The sequence below is a fragment of the Carex rostrata genome, chromosome 29 (assembly GCF_964058835.1).
Source record: "Carex rostrata chromosome 29, lpCarRost1.2, whole genome shotgun sequence".
In the NCBI taxonomy this organism is placed as follows: domain Eukaryota; kingdom Viridiplantae; phylum Streptophyta; class Magnoliopsida; order Poales; family Cyperaceae; genus Carex; species Carex rostrata.
Genome location: NC_135946.1, coordinates 118,279 through 137,207, shown reverse-complemented (window position 1 = coordinate 137,207; position 18,929 = coordinate 118,279). Strand labels below are relative to the sequence as shown.

The window sequence follows — 18,929 nt, the reverse complement described above, 5'->3', positions numbered from 1 at the left end:
CGCGGCATGATTTTTCGCATTGAGGGGGTTCAATTCTCCAAGGAGGTGCTGTTTTTTATGCTGATACTATCATAAATGTAGGAGGAATTATATGAAATTTTAATTTTGGAAAATTACAATAATTGTGTTGTTTGGAGACACTTAATAGCACCCAAAGAAACTTACCTTTTAGTCCCTCCAATATTACAATATCAATTTCATTTATATCCAATGAATTAGGATGAATCTATTGAATTATATTTTGTGTAATAGGAAAACGTAACGACTAGTAGAATAATTTGGAAATATAATAACGGCTAATTAGCCTATATAATCAATAAATTTATTTTTCTTTCAACTCATTCTAAAGTTCTAACAAATTGCAATGATGGTGATGATAGTATAAATAGCTTGGTAAAGCTCTATTTTTCAATTGAATGGCCAAAACATAGGATATCATTATCATACTCATATAATCTAATCAGTATCAATAAAATGTCTGAATTGTGATAGATTGAAGGCATAAAAGAGGAGAAATGTAAGTAGGAGGTACAAATTACATGGCTAGACTGTGGATATGATTTGAGTTTTGCGGAGGGATTTCCCCTTTTTCTGTTATAATCCTGGCCTTTCGGGCCCAACTTGAGTGGCCCGTAACGTTAGGTCGGCCTTTTGGGCCCAACTTAAATGCACTGGACATTTTCTTATGGTTAATTTTATTAGTTGTTATTCTTCTTCAATATAAGATACTAATTTTTTTGTTGTATAATTAGTTCTAAATTTCAAGTGAATTCAACATATATTATTAATTTAATGTTTCTGAAAATATAATTATTAATTTTAAAAACTGATTATTTTTTGATAATGTAATAAAGTATCAAATAATATATATATAGCTTAATCAAGTGATAACTGATTGCAAGACGTTGGAATCATGTGTACCAGATATTAATCATGAGTACTTGAGCTAAAATCAGTTAAGATATTTTTATGTAATGAAGACTTCAAATATCACATGATAAGTTGTGCATGATTTTTTTGGATGAAATGTGTGACATTCATGGATAACATATGCATTACATCAATAAAGACTCTATAAACAAGTAGAAAATACCTGAAAAAAATAATTAAATTGCTAAAACACAATAATATATGGAATTTTAGAGAAAAATCAAAATACTACTATGTTAATTATGATTTGACTAAAAAATGTGTGCGTTATTATTGTCTACTACTTCAGGTTTAGAACTCTCGACAAGAAATGAGAAGTTATAATACGTGCATTGTATATGTTAGATTAATTTATCAAATTTGTGTTTTTTTTTTTATAATTTTTGAAATGGATAATCAATTTAGTACATTTCTAATCTTATGGTATTGTTCATTTGTTTTGGTATCTTTTTAAAGTGCTGATACCTTTTACCATTTTTGTTATTATTTTTGATGGAAAATTAAAACTAGAATGAGTACTAATCGAAAAAGCTTTAGGTTTTTTCGGTTACCTAGTGAGCTACCAAATATTGTATCAATTACAGTAAGTGTATTTTTTTTGAGGTCTAAATATAAAATTGAAATCTTATTTGAGCGCAAATATATTAGTCATTGCTTTGGGCTTTATGTAAGTGGATTATTTTGGGTTAATAGACAAATCAAAGTTTTATTTAATTATTATTTTCTTATTTCTTTTCATTTTTTTAAATTAGCAAAGTCCAATTAAAAAAAAAAATTCTGCGATAACATGTATTTTGAATTGACGTATTGAAAATTTATTTTGAATTGACGTATGAAAATTTATTTTGAATTGACGTATGAAAGTAGACCAGATTATATTATTGATAGCCATCATTTAGGATGCACATATGACAAAAAAATATTATTTTTTGAAATATATTAAATATTTTGATAGATGGCATTCCATTATTTAAATTTTGTATGCATATCTCAATCCTTAATGACATATCTTATTTGTATACAGTATACACAGTAAGAAACTAAATTAATCATTTTATTCTTTCTACTGCATAGAATTTTTTTTTCCATATATCCGTTTTTTTTTATAAAATATTTGATACATTGTAAAATAAATATTTCTCCTTTTATCTCATCATACACCTTGATCGACATTTTATCTCTTTACTCTCTCTCTCTCTCTTGAGTAACTTTATTTTTTTAGTTTTGATTCGGACCGCTCGATCAGAAATTCAGGTCAATCTGCTCCGTAGAGGAATGCACATGGTTGTTAATATTCGTGTTAGAGCAGATCGGTCAGTTCGGATGAAAACTAAAAAAATGGATTATTTTAGGATCCGAATTCTGACTGTAGTGGACTAGTGGGCTTCGTTGGTAGATCTAGTTCTTCTGTTGTTTTTTTTTTTAATTTTAAGCTATCAATAACATAGTAACAAATAAATAGTTTAAGTTTGATAGATTTAAAATTCGTGATTCGAAAATAATTCAGATATAATTCGAAAATGATTCGATACTACTAGAAAACAAAAAAAAAATTCTAATCTTAAACTCATTGGTTTGAACGAGTTACTGATCCTCTGTTTTGTGTAATGTACAATTATTCAAAAGGATCCGACTCCGTTGCTCTCTAAATAGGAGAGCAGGACCCTGCTATTCAAAATCTAACCATTAAATTTTTTCATGCAAGAATCTCAACACAAATGAACGGTTAGGTTTTGAATAGCAGGGTCATGCTCTCCTATTTGGAGAGCAGCGGAGTTCAGCACAGAACAAAAGTGTTTCTCCAAAAATCCAATATAACATTTACTGACAATGGGGTTTTGCACTCGGACCAAAACACGAAATCACGAAATCAAATGGGGTTTTGCACTCGGACCAAAACTGATGGGAACAGATGTGTTTTTTGCACTCGGACCAAAACACGAAATCACGAAATCACGAAATCACGAAATCAAATAGAGCACAATGGGGTTTTGCACTCGGACCAAAACACGAAATCAAATGTGTTTTTTGATTTTTTCCTCAAACTGATGGGAACAGACTCGCCGCAAATGCCACTGATACATTGGAACAATCTGTACCGAACAGAACATAGCCTACAAGAATTGTCAACACCAATAACAGCACAAGAAATACAGGAAGCAATTATGCAATGGCCAAACAACAAAAGTTCGGGGCCGGATGGATTTTCAGGAGAGTTCTACAAGGCCTTTGCATCACTGCTTGTGTCAGACCTTCATGAAGTATACAAAAGGGTGATGGAAACAGGAAGCAGCCTACAACCTTTAAACTCCTCTTATATAGTGTTAATAAAAAAAAAAGATTCACCTACTCAACCATCAGACTATCGGCCTATCAGTCTGATACACGGAGTTCAGAAAATTTTCTCGAAAGTCTTAGCAAACAGACTGCAGCCAAGAATGAATGAACTGATAATGGATGTGCAAACTGGATTCCAGAAGGGTCGTCAGATGTCAGAGAGCTATATATATGCGCAACACTTGATCACTGTTGCAAGAAAAAACAAAATGCCATTTGCAATGCTAAAATTGGATATTAAAAAAGCATTTGATACCATCAGTTGGGATTTTGTTTTGCAAGTAATGAAGAATCTCGGGTTTCAAGACAATTGGATAACTTGGGTCAAGAATGCAGTACTTCAGGGATCGTCACAGGTTCTGATTAATGGGTTACTGGGGAAAAGAATTAATCTCAAACGAGGGGTCCGTCAAGGAGATTCTTTGTCACCTTCTCTATTTATCATGGCTATGGACTTCTTTGCACGATACCTACAAAAGCTCACACAACTGGGAGCAATTAGATTACCATTCCCGGACATGAGACCATGTCTGCTTTACGCGGATGATGCTTTACTATTTCTCAAACCCGACCCCAACCAGGCACAGGCCATTAAACTTGCACTCCTAGTATTTCAACAAGTTTCCGGTTTAGCAATAAACTTAGAAAAAACGGAGTTGCTGGCCTTGAACACTCTTCAAGAAAATAAAATTGAGATTGCGGCAATGCTTAACTGTCGATTGGCTGAACTGCCTATGACATACTTGGGGATACCATTGTCAGATAAAAGGTTACCAAAATCAGCGTATCTAGACCTATTGCATAAATTCAGCAAAAGGCTAGGGGGTTGGGCATCAAGGTTTCTATCCATCGCAGGAAGGCTTACATTACTAAATTCGATCCTATCATCCCTACCAGTGCACTTTATGTCAGTCCTTAAGCTACCGGAATGGGTAATACTCAAGATCGACAAAATTCGACGCAACTTCTTATGGCATGGAGTGACAGACCAAAAGAAGGGGTTCAATTTGGTAGATTGGGAAGTAGTCTGCACACCGAAACAATTGGGGGGATTAGGAGTTTTGGACTTAAGAGCTTTCAATAAAGCAATGCTACTTAAGTGGTTTTGGTGGTGGTTCAAACCTGAACAGAAGCTGTGGAAGCCACTGATAACAGCCACAGTGGGTAGAGTTGGCTACGTGCCGGATGCAACTGTATTCATGCAGTTAAAGAGAGATACGATCGACTTCTTCTATGTACACACGGAATTTCAACCGGGAAAGGGAACGGCTATCTCACTGTGGGACCATGATTGGGGGAAAGGAATACTAAGGGATCTCTTACCGGCCTTGTATTCATATTCAAAGATAGCAGGAATATCACTCCAACAAGGGGCATCGTCACACCAGCAGCTCATTGAGTCATTCATGCCAAACTTGTCGGAGCAAGCGCAAGAAGAGCTACAAAAACTAAGGAGATACATTGACCGGTTGCAACTAATTCAATCCGAAATGGATAACATCTGCTGGAAGGCCAATGACACAGGGGTATTTTCGGTACAATCAGCATACAAGGCATTGAAAGGGGGGCCAAGGATGGCATCAAACCTGAGGCATCTTTGGAAGCTAAAAGCGCCTCCAAGAATGATCATATTTGGATGGTTGGCAATAAGGAATCGCATCCTAACGCATGATAATTTGAAGAAAAAAGGATGCATCATAATAACAAGATGTCCATTGTGTAAGGCGGCTGCGGAATCAGTGCATCATCTATTCCAAAACTGTGACTACACAAAAAAAGTTTACACAATATTAATCTTGGCAAGGCCCTCACCCAATTGGCCAGCAGGGCCGGTACTCAATGTCACTGATAGACACCAGGTTGGTACACTAACAACGGCACAAAGAGCATTACTGTTAATTATGCAATTCATTGTTTGGCGAGAGAGATGTGCCAGGGTGTTTTCGGAATCAGAGAAAGAGCCTGGTGAACTGGCCAATGAGATATGGTGTCAAGCAAGCTTCTTTCGATAAAATGAAAAACAAAAACGGCAACAACACAAACAGATGGACTACTGGAGGAGAGAAAGCAATGACTGGTACAAAAGGTGGTACCGGTACAAAAAGGGGGAACAATGTTGACTGGGAAGGATTTTATATTGCAAATTGGTGGTACTGGTACAAAGGATTGTGTACCGAACAGGTACAGGTACATGAAACTTGGTACCAGAGGGGTGCATGCAAGTGCAGTTCAAGCAGGTCAACATGCTATCTTCAAAAGAGAAACAAAAAACAAGGGCTATTCGGCAAAATTACTACTGTCATTTAGTTTTTAAAAAAAGAAAAAAAACCATTTACTTTTCTGTTTTGTTCCTTTAGATTTTTATTGTTGCTTTTGTATGCTCAGATGTTTGAGCCTTTGCATTTTATTTTATTACTGTTACAGTACTCATGTAACTTTACCATTTTCAATGGAATCAAACATGGGCTTGACCCATGTTTTTCTCAAAAAAAAAAACATTTACTGACAATGTGGCGGGTCATTGACGATTCCATTTTGTCTTTCTTTAGTCTTTACCTACTACTAGTTTTGTTTTTCTATCTTGCAGCTAGGGATTGTAACTCTATGAATGCCACATAGCATCTGTCATTCTACAATGCAGAAGACCAGTGCGTTCTATTCACTTAATTCAAACAAATTCAAATGCAAATGTAGGTGGCGTAGTTGTTTTCCCATTCCTTTTTTTTTTTTTTCATAAAAAACCTCCCATTTGATTCATTCGGTATCAAATCAATCAATTAATATCTTGATTTTACATATCCGATATGAATCAATTTCTTGTTTTTACCTTGCTTTGATACACTTTTCTAGTGATTATGTTTTATAGATGGACACTACTGTACCTTGCTGGATATCTTATTTTCTCATTACAATTTAATCGAGTTATTACTGAACATAACACAAGTGCATGATTATATTTTATTTTTCCCATAATGCCCATATTTTATCTGATGGTTAAAAAAATGTACTAGAGCAATTAACTAAAAAATAGAATTATTATGGATAAATAATAAGGGAATTGCAATTTTCTTTTTGTATCTTAAACAAACTCTAATCTTAAACTCGTTGGTTTTGTTTCGAATCTGGACCAATATGGTTCAAGGTGGAATGCACGGAACCGGTTTAATAGTCGTGCAAATTCTGATTGACAAGTCCAGGTGCAAACATAAATATTATGTTTCCTTAGGTGATACGAATTAGTAGATCAATAGAGTAGACACCATAGTGACAAATGAATTATTCAAGTTCGGTTTGGCGAGCTCAAAAATTAATGATTCGGAAATAACTTGAATATAATTCAATAATAATTTAGAAGTAATTATATTTGCTTGCTTTTACATGTCAGTCATTAATCAATTTCTTGCTTTTACCTTGGTTTGTGCTGGATATCTAATTCTCTTATTACAATTTAATTGATTTATTACTAAACATAACACAAGTGGTTATATTTTATTTTCCCATAATGCCCATATTAATTTCATCTGATGGTTCAAAAGCAGTGTACTGGAGCAATTGTAAAAATATATATTTTGTATGAATAATAAGGAAATTGCAATTTTCTTTTTGTATCTTGATTTTTTTGTAAAACAAACTCTAATGTTAAACTCGTTGGTTTTGTTTTGTACTGATGAATTATGTTTGTTTGGATGAGTTACTGATAAAAATTTATGACCCATCCCCATGTGTAAATTCATGGATAAAAATTCTAATAAAAACAAATGCTCTGATAGCTTTGCAAGTGCTTTATTGTTTGGGCACATGTATACATGATTGGTATTAGGCAAATGTGAATATTAGGCAAAGGACGGATTGGTAGGGTCCTCTCTCTCTCTCTCTCTCTCTCTCTCTCTCTCTCTCTCTTCATGATGGAATGAAATGCTTCTAAAAGTCAGGCAGAAGTTATTGAAGCAATAAGTGCTCCACCAAAAAAAATTGTTTCTCAGAAAATCCAATACAACATTTATTGACAGTGTGGCGGGTCACTGACTAGTGTGTTCTTATCAGCTGCTGGGATTGTAACTCTGTGAATGCCACATCATAACAAAAGACTTGAGAGATGTTGTAGTCAAGCTGAAGACTAGTGCGTTTAATCCAGCTAGCTCTGTTACTGCATTCAACTTTTATTCATCTCTTCTCTTTTGTAATCTCTGTTTCAGCTACTACATTCAATCTCTATTCATCTTCTCTCTTTTGCAATCTCTGTTTCGGACTCTCTCTGATCTCTTTCCGTTTCTCATCTCAGCCCTCTCCTCGATCTGTTGCCATCGATCTGGTACACGGTATCTCTTTCCAAAATCTATAATTGTCATATCTCTGCCTTTTGCTATTTTCATTCTCAATCACCAATTTAGTACGTGTTTACAAAAAAAAAAAAAAAAAAAAAAAAAATTCTACTTGTTATTTCTGATTCCCAAGCAGTACTAGCAAGGAAAAAACAAAAATCGAAAAAAAAGCCGTCGCATTAGAAAGAAGAAATTTCAAGATGGCTCTTTCAAAAATTGCAAGCCTGGCAGGTTCCGCTGCCTGGCCCATTACTGAGTGGGCGGAGTCTGCTGTTATTGGGCAACTCGTCAGCATGGGTTTTTCATACTTGGGTGACCGTAAGCTGCCAGACAACAGCGTAGCCGAGCTAAAGAGGATAGAGACAGCTCTTCCCCAAATCAAAGCTGTCATGGGCATTGCCGAAGCTCTAAAGATGAAGGACCCAAGTGCTCGCCAATGGGTCGAGCAGTTTAGGCTGGCTGTTGAAGCATCCGAAGACGTGCTTGATGAGTTGGAGTACAAAAAACTGGAGGATACGGTGAAAGACCGAGGTGAGGCGGGTGGATCCGCTTCTAGTTCAAAGAAGAGAAAATCATGTACTATCAATGATGATACTTTGGAAAGGTTGAAGGAGGCTGTAACAATGTTGGATCAGGCTGCTCACGGTGTGGGTAATCTCCTTCAAGTTGCCACTGATCTTGGTATTCAGAATATTTTTGAATCACGACAAGAAGCCGTTAATCGTGAAACTACTTCCTTTTTAGTTGAAAGTGAGTTGTTTGGCCGGGAAGTTGAGAAGCACAAGATAATTGAATGGCTAAAGCAGCCAACTGATGCTCGCCTCTCTTCGTTTGGTATTGTCGGGGTGGGTGGATTAGGAAAGACCACCCTTGTACAATATGCATATCAAGAGATGCGCGGGTCGAATCATTTTGACAAAACAATTTGGGTTTGTGTTTCTACTAACTTCAGTGTTGAAGATATAACAAGAAAGATTCTTGGTGAACTAGGCGAAAATAATTGTTATAATAAACCATTTAATGCACTTCAAGAGACCTTGGAAGAAAATTTACATTCAAAGAAAATCCTTCTCGTTTTAGATGATATATGGGATGATGAGAAAAGGAGCAAATGGGAGAAATTGGTTGCTCCTTTGAGGTTTGTAAATAAAGGTAGTAAAATAATATTTACTACTAGAATGAAATCAGTGGCAGACTTGCTTGCAAGTGTGATACGTACAGAGCATGAATCTCTATCATTACAACGGTTAGGAGAGCAAGATTTGCAATTGCTCTTTCATAGTTATGCATTTCATGGTTTTAACCTTGAAAGTCATAGAGATTTGCAAGCAATTGGAGATCAAATACTAAAAATGCTCCGAGGTAGTCCATTAGCAGCAAAGGTGATCGGAAGCTTGCTGAATACACGTATGGACCAACAGTATTGGAGAAGAGTTTTGAACCAGGGGTCTCTATTTAACTTAGAGCAAGCAAAGGATGTGGTGGAGGTTTTGAAATTGAGCTACTACAATTTACCAGCAAACTTGCAAGTATGCTTTAGATTTTGTAGCATATTTCCACAAGATCATAGGTTTGATAAAGATGAGTTGATCAAAATGTGGATCTGTTCTGGATTTATCCGGCAACAATCAAGTCAAGAAGAAAGGCCGGAAGATATTGGAGAAGATTACTTCAATCTTCTCTTAAAGAAGTCATTCTTTGAATATGGTGGTGAATCATGGTTCTGGGGAGGAAAAAAGTTGTATTATGTTATGCATGATCTGGTGCATGAGTTGGCACAAAACGTTTCCCATGGAGAATGTTGTAGGATAGAATGTAACGATGAATCAATTACCATACCTAGCACTGTACGACATGTTTACATAGATGAACGTGAAATGGAAAAGGTCTCCCATCTTGAAAATTTACGCAGCTTGGTTATAACCCGTAATTGGAATTCATTTGTTCTTCCAAATAATTTAATTAAGAAGACAAGTTTACGTTTATTGAAAATAAGTGGATACATAAACAGTGAAATGCCCAAAGAGACAAGTTATTTGGTACACCTTCGCTACCTATCAGTGGAGGGGCGTCAACCTTATTATGTCATTGATAAAACGTTCAAGTACTTGCTCCTTACTTCAGTTTACAAACTTTATCATTTGCAAGTACTAGAAATTCGAGGAGATAATGAAGTTGCGATCAATTCAGCAATTGAAATAACTGGAGTGACCAATCTACTTAGGTTGCGTTATATGAATCTTCCAAAGGAGATAATGCAAACCATTCATGGAGTCAACAAGCTGACGTCTCTCCAAGAGCTAACCTTTTTTGTTGGACAAGAGAGTGGTCAACGTATAAATGAACTGGGCACACTAAAGAACCTCCGTCATTTGTTTATTGGAAACATTGAGAATATAGGGGATTATACTGAAGCTAAAAGTGCCAACCTATTAGGGAAGAATAATCTCATGTCGCTTTCCCTGGAATGGACCTCAGGGAGCAATCCTATTCACCCTGAGCAAATCATTGATTACCTCCAACCCCCTCCCAGTCTCATGGAATTGACAATTATCAATTATAATGGCCAAAGATCTCCTATTTGGATGGAGGAATCACTGCCTTTAAACCTATCATCCCTCATATTGTTTAATTGTCCTCTTTGGAAAAACCAATTATTTTCATGGAAAATGCCATACTTGAAAATTCTTGATATATGTTCTTGTCTAAATCTGGACAAGTTACCTGATATGCCACTTTCTCTAACTGAATTTCGAATTAGTGATGTGGGATTGACTTCTCTTCCTGCTTTGTACCAAAATTCTGGTAATAACACTTCTGCACCATTATCCCTAAAATCATCGCTAAGAGTAGTGCAGATAGAAGAGTGCCCCAACTTAATATCCTTGCATGGATTTCTGCAGCAAGACAACCTAGATTTGCAAGCTATTGAGGAATTAACCATCAACGGCTGTAAGAGATTGGCACACCCGCCAACTCATGGGTTTGGGAAGTTAACATCCTTGAAATACTTGAATATTAAGGATTGTCTAGACCTAATTGAATTTCCCACTTCGCTGCCACTTTCTCTAACTAAATTCTGCATCAGGAACGTGGGATTGAGTGTTCTTCCAAAATATTATGAAAGTCCCAACTCTAGCAGTGGCACATCAACATCATCACTAAAGATAGTGCAGATAGAAAACTGTCAAAACTTAATATCTTTCAACGGATTCTTGCAGCAAGACAACATAGATTTTCAGTCTATTGAGGAGATAAAAGTCGAAAGATGCAAGAATCTCGTACATCTACCACTGGGTGCATTTGAAAAATTTGTATCGCTACAGAAATTAACAATACAAAATTGCCCAATGTTAATGGCAGTTGAACATTCATCTAGGGAACAAGCACATGGTGCCAACCAAGGAAGTAACTTGGCTTCTTTAAAAATCGAGAGTCTTTGCATTGATGATCTCTCTCTCCTTCTCATTGAACCACTAAGAAGCCTAAGCTTTGTTAGCTACCTCACTGTTTACAGTTGTTCATGGATGGAGGCTTTGCTGGAGCAATGGTTTTTGCAAAACAGCAGTACCCTCAAGAGGTTGGTTCTCTCAGATGTGAGAAATCTCAATACATTGCCTGCTACAATGGTGAGGCTCACTGCCCTAGAAGGGCTAGCAATTTGTAATGCTAATTTGCTTGAGAATCTTCCGGAGTTACCTGCTTCTCTAAGGGAGTTATCTATCATTGGTGCAAACTCTTTGAAGTCATTGCCTGCTACAATGGTGAGGCTCACTGCCCTAGAAAGTCTAGCAATTCAGAATGCTAATTTGCTTGAGAATCTTCCGGAGTTACCTGCTTCTCTAAGGGAGTTATCTATCAATGGTGCAAGCTCTTTGAAGTCATTGCCTGCTACAATGGTGAGGCTCATTGCCCTAAAAGAGCTAACAATTGAGAATGCTGGTTTGCTTGAGGAGCTCCCAGAGTTACCTGCTTCTCTAAGGGAGTTATCTATCACTGGTGCAAACTCTCTGAAGTCATTGCCTGCTACAATGGTGAGGCTCACTGCCCTAAAAGAGCTAATAATTGAGAGTGCTACTTTGGTTGGGGAGCTCCCAGAGTTACCTGCTTCTCTGAAAATAAAGAGAACATAAACAGGTCCCCAACTCATGTTCTGAAACATAAGGACACTCTACTTTTATAACAGGTCTCCAGCTCTCGTTGAAAAAACAAAACCATCTAGAAATCAAGAAATTTGATTTGCTGGAGGAGCTTTCAGGGTTACTTGTTTCTCTAAAAGATAAGGCCGTGGTGGCAGGTGGCTTCTCTGAAACACTCTGTTTTCATAACAGAAATAAAGCAGATATATGCAGTAGGATAATGCTTCATAACTTACCAACCGCATATTAATAAGGTACATTCTTTTCCAAATTTATTGAATAAATTAAAGGCTCTTATTTGTGACTCTTCTTGTTTCAAACTTCAAAAACTTTGTAGGTCATTGTTGACAACATAACTGTGCCAACTCGACTGTTGCTTACATGTTAATGTTCAGATGAATGGAGGATGATAAGACGCACAATTTTCATGCGGTTAAGCACAAGGAAAAGAATGAACACGTGTATAACATATATGCACTACAAACAACTACTATAGCACCTTCCCTACAGGTATATATCTCACCTTGTTTCCAAGCTAAATTTAAGGGATACTAACATAGTTCAAATTTTTAACTCTCCCTATGTCTAAATGATATACCTGCTCCCAAGCCGGAATAAAAGGAGGGTTAACAATAAAATACTTAAAATGTGCTAATTAGAAGAATAGCAACTCAAATTAAAAAAAAGGACACCGAAATTTGCAAAAAGAACTGTAATAATGAACACTACAAAACAAAAAGAAGGTTTATTTAGATAAAAAGCAAAACTTGTTATTTAAGAGAACATGCACAAAATTCACAAAGCGTCCAAATTGCATTTCTAACAAGTTCCACTTTTTCAGAACTAGTTTGCCTAAATTCCCAGTTGAAGTGTCTGATGTTGTTAGCTCAAATTATTTTTAGCTGTTCTTTCCATTTGCTTTTTTACTTTTTAATCATTCTTTTAAGTGGTGCTGGCCAGCAGTACCTGTTTTGGTTTTCATACCACTAGTGTATCTTTGCCTTTAATTGGTACCTGTTGATGCAGATTTTTTCTTTGGTTCTCTGAGTGATCTGATTTCTTTACTTGGAGATCAATGAGGTACTAGATTATAGATAGAATCCAAAATTGACACAGAGGGGCTGCAGCACAATTTTAATCCAGCTGAAGAGATCAATGAGGTTTGATTTTTGCTACATAGGTACTAGATTATAGATAGAATCAAGCATTCATTAACTACCTACAGAGGTACTAGATTTTCATTGAACTTATTTTATTTTCTGAATAATATTCTGATTAGGGAAGCAATAGGAGATCAATGAGGCCTGTGATAGTGCTGTACAGGTTTGGCAGTCGTCAAAGAGATGAAGTCTATACTACGGGTATGTAGAAAATGTACTATGCATAGCGCATATTTGTCTGTACTATGGAGCAATATATTTTTTTTTCAGATTCCAAACAGTCGATCTAAATTGCTTAACATGGTCTCATATAAAAATGTATTTGTAAATTGTAATTCAAATTTTACATTTGTTATAATTTTTGCTTTATTTAGATAGGTAGAATGTCACTTGATCTAAAAATTTTAGGCCATTAAAAATAGTGATTTTCTAGTGATAAAAAAAAATAGTAAAAAGGTTCTATAAATGTAAAATTTGATTTGTAAATACAATTTCATATGGAGATCATGTTGAATGATTCAGATCGACTGTTTGCACATTTAAAATAGATTCATCGATCCATAGTACAGTCTAATATGTGCTATGCATAGTACCATAGCCTTACTCATAATTTAATTAGCAAAGTCAAAATTATGAAAATGCCAAGTCTTATACTGGTTTCATATATGATAAACCTCCATTTGATACCGCCATTAAGTTCAGTTACCATATTTTTCTGATCTTTTGTATTTAGATCTATTCACAAGAGGTATAGATATCCATCGCATTTCCTCTCAGTTCAGCCGTTACCTCACTTCCTTCAAATCCCTAGAAATCCTTCTCTAGCGCTGCCGCAAAAGTTTTAAGGAGAAGAAACGATTCAGCTCGAGCAGAGAAGCAAGGATTCAACTCGTTGAAGAAATCATCTCGCCAGGTAAGTGCGCACTTCTCGCTTCTTACCTTACTTCGATTGATTGTCTGATATCAGTGATTTGTTCTACTGTTTTAACTGGTTTGTCAAATTTGGATGGTTTCTGCAATATCAGAATGTTAATTAACCAAATTATCCCAATTTCTTATGTTCTTCTGTCTTTAATATTTTGTAGGTGTTGATACCATCTATTAGGTCACAGTGTGATGCATATTTGAATCAATTTGTCAACACAGTGAAAGGTGATAAATCAAAGAATTATTTATTTTTCTAGTTAAGTTAAAACAGAAAAGTTCATTTTTGTTTTGCTTTCATTTCTTTCCCAAATATTTTTAGGGAACAGAAAGCTTGTAGAAGAACACCCAGTTGAGGTAGCTGGAGTTGCCACAGTTGCCGGATTAGTTCTTATGCGAGGTACCAATGATTAATATTGTTGAAGAGGATGCGCATCCATCTCTTGCCCTCTTTCCAAACGGTCGGCTTTCGATTGGACACACCGCTGCTGATTTGGCATTACCATGACCGCATCTATTGCTCCGCCGTCATCTTTGACAACTGAACTGGGTTTGCCTCAATTCAACTTTCTCATCTTTTCTTTTGATTTATTTTTTGTTGCTGATTGCCTTGGTACAGGGTTCAATAATCAGTGTGAATTTTGACAGGTTATATTAGATTGTTTACTTATTTTTAGGATGGGGTTAATTTAGCTGAGGTTAGTTTTGAACTTTTTATATTCTCAAAAGATAGTGCTGGAAATAAAAGATCTATATTTTTGTTTCATCTGTAGCTACTAATTTATCATACTTTTTTGTACCAACTGTTTAATTTTTCATGAACTACAGATACTCCAAGCTGGGATTTGCTGGTAACTCGGAGCCATCATTTATTCTCCCAACAGTAGTAGGCGTGAATGATTCTTTTCTAAAGAATCTAAGGCAGACAGATGCAAGAGATAACTGTAATTGGTTAGGAAGATGACTTCGACTCCCCAAACTTCTGCCAGGTAGTGAGCAAGCTCCCCTTCTCCACCTCTTGCATCGGAATCTCTCACGATTCAAAACCCAAATAAGCATCTATATATGTTAATTGGTAGAGCCACCTGAATTATGTCTCAGGTTGTATCCTTTATCCAAGCATCACACTAATTTCTTGAGGGGCATACCGGATTACCAATGAAAGCCTTGTTGCTATTTCATTAAAAAGTTTACCACTTAATCTTCGATACGTACTAATTGAGATTCGGACCTCTCTTGTTGAATGAATATGGTAATACCATATATTACGTACACAGTGGTCCTTTGCCGAGTTGTTTTCATTTAAGGTATCCTTCACTAATTCTTTACCAAAATTGCATATTGGAGCTCTTTGAGGGCTCTTAATGAATGTTTTCCCTTCATGGATACAGGTGATGACCGGTTGAAACAGTCATCGAACTGCAGCTGGAAGTGCAAAATCAAAGCAGAGGGGCTGCAGCGCAATTTTACCAAGTTCAAAGGAAAGAAGTCCAAAATTGCCACAGAGGGGCTGCAGCGTAATTTTAAGGGGATACTTGCTAACTAGTTATGGCATGAGATTTTGGAAAATCATTTGATAGTTTTGTGCTGTCTTACAAGAGGCAGAAAATTGAGAATGCTTGTGAAAGATATTTATGGAATTTTAAGGGTAAGCATGCAAACTTTTCGTTGCTGATTGGATAGTTAACAACAGTGACCCAATCCGGCCTCATTGACAATTTTATCCCTAAAATTAAAAAAAAGACATTATTTTTGCTTCAGAGGTACTGGATTATAAATGGAATCTAGCATTCATTAACTACCTAGAGAGGTATTGGATTTTCATTAACTACATAGAGAGGTATTAGATTTTCATTAACTTGTTTCATTTTCTGATTAATGTTCTGATTAGAGATTAGGGAAGCAATGGTGGGAGCCAGGAGGCCAGTAAATTCCTTCAATCCTCTACTGAAATCATGATTCACTGGTACAGCCTTCTCTAGCAGAAGTTTATTTTGGTGGCAATGATTCGTGTAAACTGCATCTCTACAGGCCAACATGTGACAACTCAGGCTTTTACATCAGTTTAAATCGGAACCCAATTGCAGTTCCAAATTGTATAGCGTCTCGTTGAGAAGCACATCTTGTTGAGAAACTAGTAAGCAAAAAGAATACAAGGCACAAGTTTAATTTGTCAGAATTTATTTGGTGCACCTCTTATTTACTCTATAATTAACATATATATATATATATATATACATCACTTGCCTTCTTCCTAACTGATTACATTGCATACATAGATGACACGAGTAACTATGCAGTGTAGCTGGTACCAGCAACACCGAGATCAGGTTTACCATCATCTATCCCAGCGCCGAATATGGGCCCACCCAAGCCGGCCACATCCTTGATCTTATCCTCCAACTTGTTGACCAGCAGCCCCGGCTCGTCCTTGTCAGACCGTATGGCCATCTTCGGTGGGTCTTCCGTGACAGAACCCGGTGCAGTGTGGTAGGTAGTGGTGGTGAAAGACCCCATGGGTTGTGCTCCTTGTGCACCTGACATTGATCTTTATTTCTTTTTTTAACTGCAAAACTGATACTGATAGAAAATAGAAAGTGCAAGTACTGAAACCTGAACTGAAATAGAGTGAGATTTGGTTTGCAGAATTTCGAATGAAAGAAAGAGAAATGGGGAAAAGATTGATACGAAGAAGCTACTAGCTAAATGATGAATTTAGGGGCAACCCGACACGTAGGAGAGTTGACTGACACGTGTCAGGAAGATTTGTATGAAGAAGCTTCTTGGGTTAGTCCCTAATATGAATTTGCTATTGACATTTGCTATTAGTCCTTAATATGAAGAAGATTTATATGAAATTGCTGTTGACATTTTAGATCCTTCTTGGGTTAGCCCCTAAAAGAAATTTGTTCCAGAAATTACAATAGATTATCATGTCTGATATTTAATGATGGCTAAATTTGGAAAAGTACATTCATTTAAACTTTGGTACTCATGTTCCTTAATATCTTGGTCAATATATATATTTTTATTTGTGATCCCTACGGTTTCTTGCCATGTGCAATTTTTTAAATTCAAATTGTATTTATTCCAATTGACGAGATCTTTTTCTCTTTTACAGATTCAGACTCAAGTAGTTACTCAGGAAGTGGTTTAGATGCCAAAGCCTCAACACTGCATGAAAACAAGGTACATTTTTTTACTGTGATTGTATTTGTTAGGGCTACTAAGCATTTACTTGATGATAAAAATTTTACTGGTATATAATCTGATGGACCTTTTTGCACACTTCAATCTGCAGGAAAAAAAGCTTCTAAGCCTGCTTCGGATCATGAAAAAAGTAACATAACTTTGACTGTTTTATAGATTACCAGTACATACTGGTAACATAAAATTGCTCCGGGACTGTTCTTTCTGGTGACCATTGGCAAAGAAACCAAAACAATTATAATGAGGGAAATACCAATGACCAATTGTTTTCTTGTACCAGTAATAACTCAGTACTGTATTGTGCATCTTAGTTATTCTCTTCTCAACATGTCTAAATTTGTCTTGCCTTTGATATTGCAATGAGATGAGATGAGATGAGATGAGATGAGATGAGAAAATTATTTACCTAATAAGCAGTTTATTCTTGTTATGCATACAGAATCATCTAACGGGTTGAAACAATCAGATGCGGATGACCCGTTAAACCTAGCCAATCCAACTAACATGGATGCTCAAATGGATGGTAAGTTTCCTCAAAAGAAAGAAAAAAAAATGAAAGTCAGGCTTCCTATGTGATATAAATCTGAGAGGATACCAAGTGCTATCATATCCTGCATGAAAAAATATAGGGGACAGTGATTCTGCCAAAAAGCCAGAACCTGACAAGCATGCGACAAATTGGGCTTTTCATCAAGGTACTTTTCACTTGATTTATCTATTTTCAATCTCCAATTTTCTTTTGAAGCAATTTTTGTCCGTTATTTATAAGAGTGCCATACTGTTTTTGAACTAGGTGTCTGTTACCTGTCATTTGTTGCAGTATACTGGTTATTGTACCAGACAGGGGCTGTTTGGTACCAGTATTAGTTGGAAACTTGGGAATACCTGGTTGGTGGTTTGCAGAATTTTAGACCAAACTGAGACTTGACCGAATTTCCAATATTAGAAATTGCCAATAGTAATAATTAGAAAAAAATATCCGTTTGACAAAATGGTACCAGCATAAACAAGTATATAAATTGATGTTCTCTAAGCGGCTCTTGAATTGAGAAATAATTAGTAAACAACAAAGAAAAGGAGAATTTGTAAAATTTATTTGGTACACATCCTTTTTACTCTATTATCAACATATATGATTATATGCATTGTCATTTTCCTAACTTATTAGTTACATCGCAAACATATATATAGATGACACGTGTAACTTTGCAGTCTAGCCAGTACCGGCAACACCGAGATCGGGTTTACCATCATCTGTCCCAGCACCGAAGACGGGCCCACCCAAGCCGGCCGCATCCTTGACCTTATCCTCCAACTTGTTCACCGGTACCCCTGGCTCGTCCTTGTCAGACCTTATGGCCATCTTTGGTGGGTCTTCTGTGGCAGAACCCAGAGCAGTGTGGTAGGTGGTGGCTGTGAAAGACCCCTTTGGTTGTTGTGCTCCTTGTGCACCTGATATTAAGTTGAACTAGCAAAACTGATACTGATGGAAAAATAGAAATAGCAAATACTGAAAACCTGAACTGAAGTAGAGTGAGATTTGGTTTTGTAGAAATATTATTATATGAAGAAGGCTTTTTTTTGTTTTTTGTTTTTTGTTTTTTTTTGAGGAAAATGAAGAAGCCACTAGCCTACTAGCTAGGGATTTGGGGGTAACCCAACACGTAGGAGAGTTGACTAACACGTGTGAAGAAGATTTAAGGATTGAGGGACGCGTGTAATTGTAAATTTGTAATTGAACAGCACTCTATATGGTGTTTCATCTTGGGCTTAAAATAGGAAATGCATTTTGGGCCTAAACTTGTGGGAAAATGCATCTTGGGCCTAAACTAGTGAGCCCACAACGGATCCAAAAATATTTGTGATGACTTTAGCGAATAATAGACTTGAGCGAGATACACTTTCAT

At 36.3% G+C, this 18,929-nt stretch overlaps 4 protein-coding genes across 12 annotated transcripts; 2 read left to right on the top strand and 2 right to left on the bottom strand.

The window, feature by feature from the left end:
* Nucleotides 1-3,368: 3,368 nt before the first annotated feature.
* On the top strand, nt 3,369-5,970 carry LOC144546100 (uncharacterized). Its single transcript, XM_078294631.1, has 4 exons — nt 3,369-5,126; nt 5,191-5,454; nt 5,855-5,863; nt 5,962-5,970. The coding sequence occupies exons 1-4, from the start codon at nt 3,369-3,371 to the stop codon at nt 5,968-5,970; spliced, it is 2,040 nt and encodes a 679-aa protein (XP_078150757.1).
* Nucleotides 5,971-7,436: 1,466 nt separating this feature from the next.
* Nucleotides 7,437-17,545, top strand: LOC144546259 (disease resistance protein RGA2-like). 9 transcript variants are annotated; one of them, XM_078294807.1, is made up of 15 exons: nt 7,437-11,982; nt 12,066-12,238; nt 12,755-12,908; nt 13,008-13,089; nt 13,622-13,801; nt 13,974-14,040; nt 14,135-14,362; nt 14,641-14,801; nt 15,204-15,460; nt 15,704-15,949; nt 16,092-16,302; nt 16,459-16,599; nt 16,934-17,001; nt 17,114-17,152; nt 17,462-17,545. In XM_078294807.1, the coding sequence occupies exon 1, from the start codon at nt 7,790-7,792 to the stop codon at nt 11,720-11,722; it is 3,933 nt and encodes a 1,310-aa protein (XP_078150933.1). In that variant the 5' UTR covers nt 7,437-7,789; the 3' UTR covers nt 11,723-11,982; nt 12,066-12,238; nt 12,755-12,908; nt 13,008-13,089; nt 13,622-13,801; nt 13,974-14,040; nt 14,135-14,362; nt 14,641-14,801; nt 15,204-15,460; nt 15,704-15,949; nt 16,092-16,302; nt 16,459-16,599; nt 16,934-17,001; nt 17,114-17,152; nt 17,462-17,545. The 9 variants fall into 9 exon arrangements, with proteins under 9 accessions (XP_078150933.1, XP_078150931.1, XP_078150924.1 ...); XM_078294805.1 differs by having other exon boundaries at nt 17,114-17,332; XM_078294798.1 differs by lacking the exons at nt 17,114-17,152; nt 17,462-17,545 and having other exon boundaries at nt 12,124-12,238; nt 16,934-17,002.
* On the bottom strand, nt 16,105-16,469 carry LOC144546262 (uncharacterized). Its single transcript, XM_078294808.1, has one exon. It carries the CDS (start codon nt 16,354-16,356, stop codon nt 16,105-16,107), a length of 252 nt encoding a protein of 83 aa, XP_078150934.1. The 5' UTR covers nt 16,357-16,469.
* Nucleotides 17,546-18,099: 554 nt separating the features above from the next.
* LOC144546099 (uncharacterized) lies at nt 18,100-18,929 on the bottom strand. Its single transcript, XM_078294630.1, has 2 exons — nt 18,909-18,929; nt 18,100-18,490 (listed from the first exon to the last, which is right to left on the bottom strand). The coding sequence occupies exons 1-2, from the start codon at nt 18,927-18,929 to the stop codon at nt 18,236-18,238; spliced, it is 276 nt and encodes a 91-aa protein (XP_078150756.1). The 3' UTR covers nt 18,100-18,235.

Bases quoted from the DNA above. Each gene is read 5' to 3' on its own strand.
- LOC144546100 (XM_078294631.1), top strand. From the start codon at position 3,369: ATGAATGAACTGATAATGGATGTGCAAACTGGATTCCAGAAGGGTCGT. The intron at 5,127-5,190 runs GTTGGTACACTA...TTGTTTGGCGAG, and splicing joins ATGTCACTGATAGACACCAG to AGAGATGTGCCAGGGTGTTT.
- LOC144546259 (XM_078294807.1), top strand. From the start codon at position 7,790: ATGGCTCTTTCAAAAATTGCAAGCCTGGCAGGTTCCGCTGCCTGGCCC.
- LOC144546262 (XM_078294808.1), bottom strand. From the start codon at position 16,356: ATGTCAGGTGCACAAGGAGCACAACCCATGGGGTCTTTCACCACCACT.
- LOC144546099 (XM_078294630.1), bottom strand. From the start codon at position 18,929: ATGAAAGTGTATCTCGCTCAA. The intron at 18,491-18,908 runs GTCTATTATTCG...CAGTTTTGCTAG, and splicing joins TGAAAGTGTATCTCGCTCAA to TTCAACTTAATATCAGGTGC.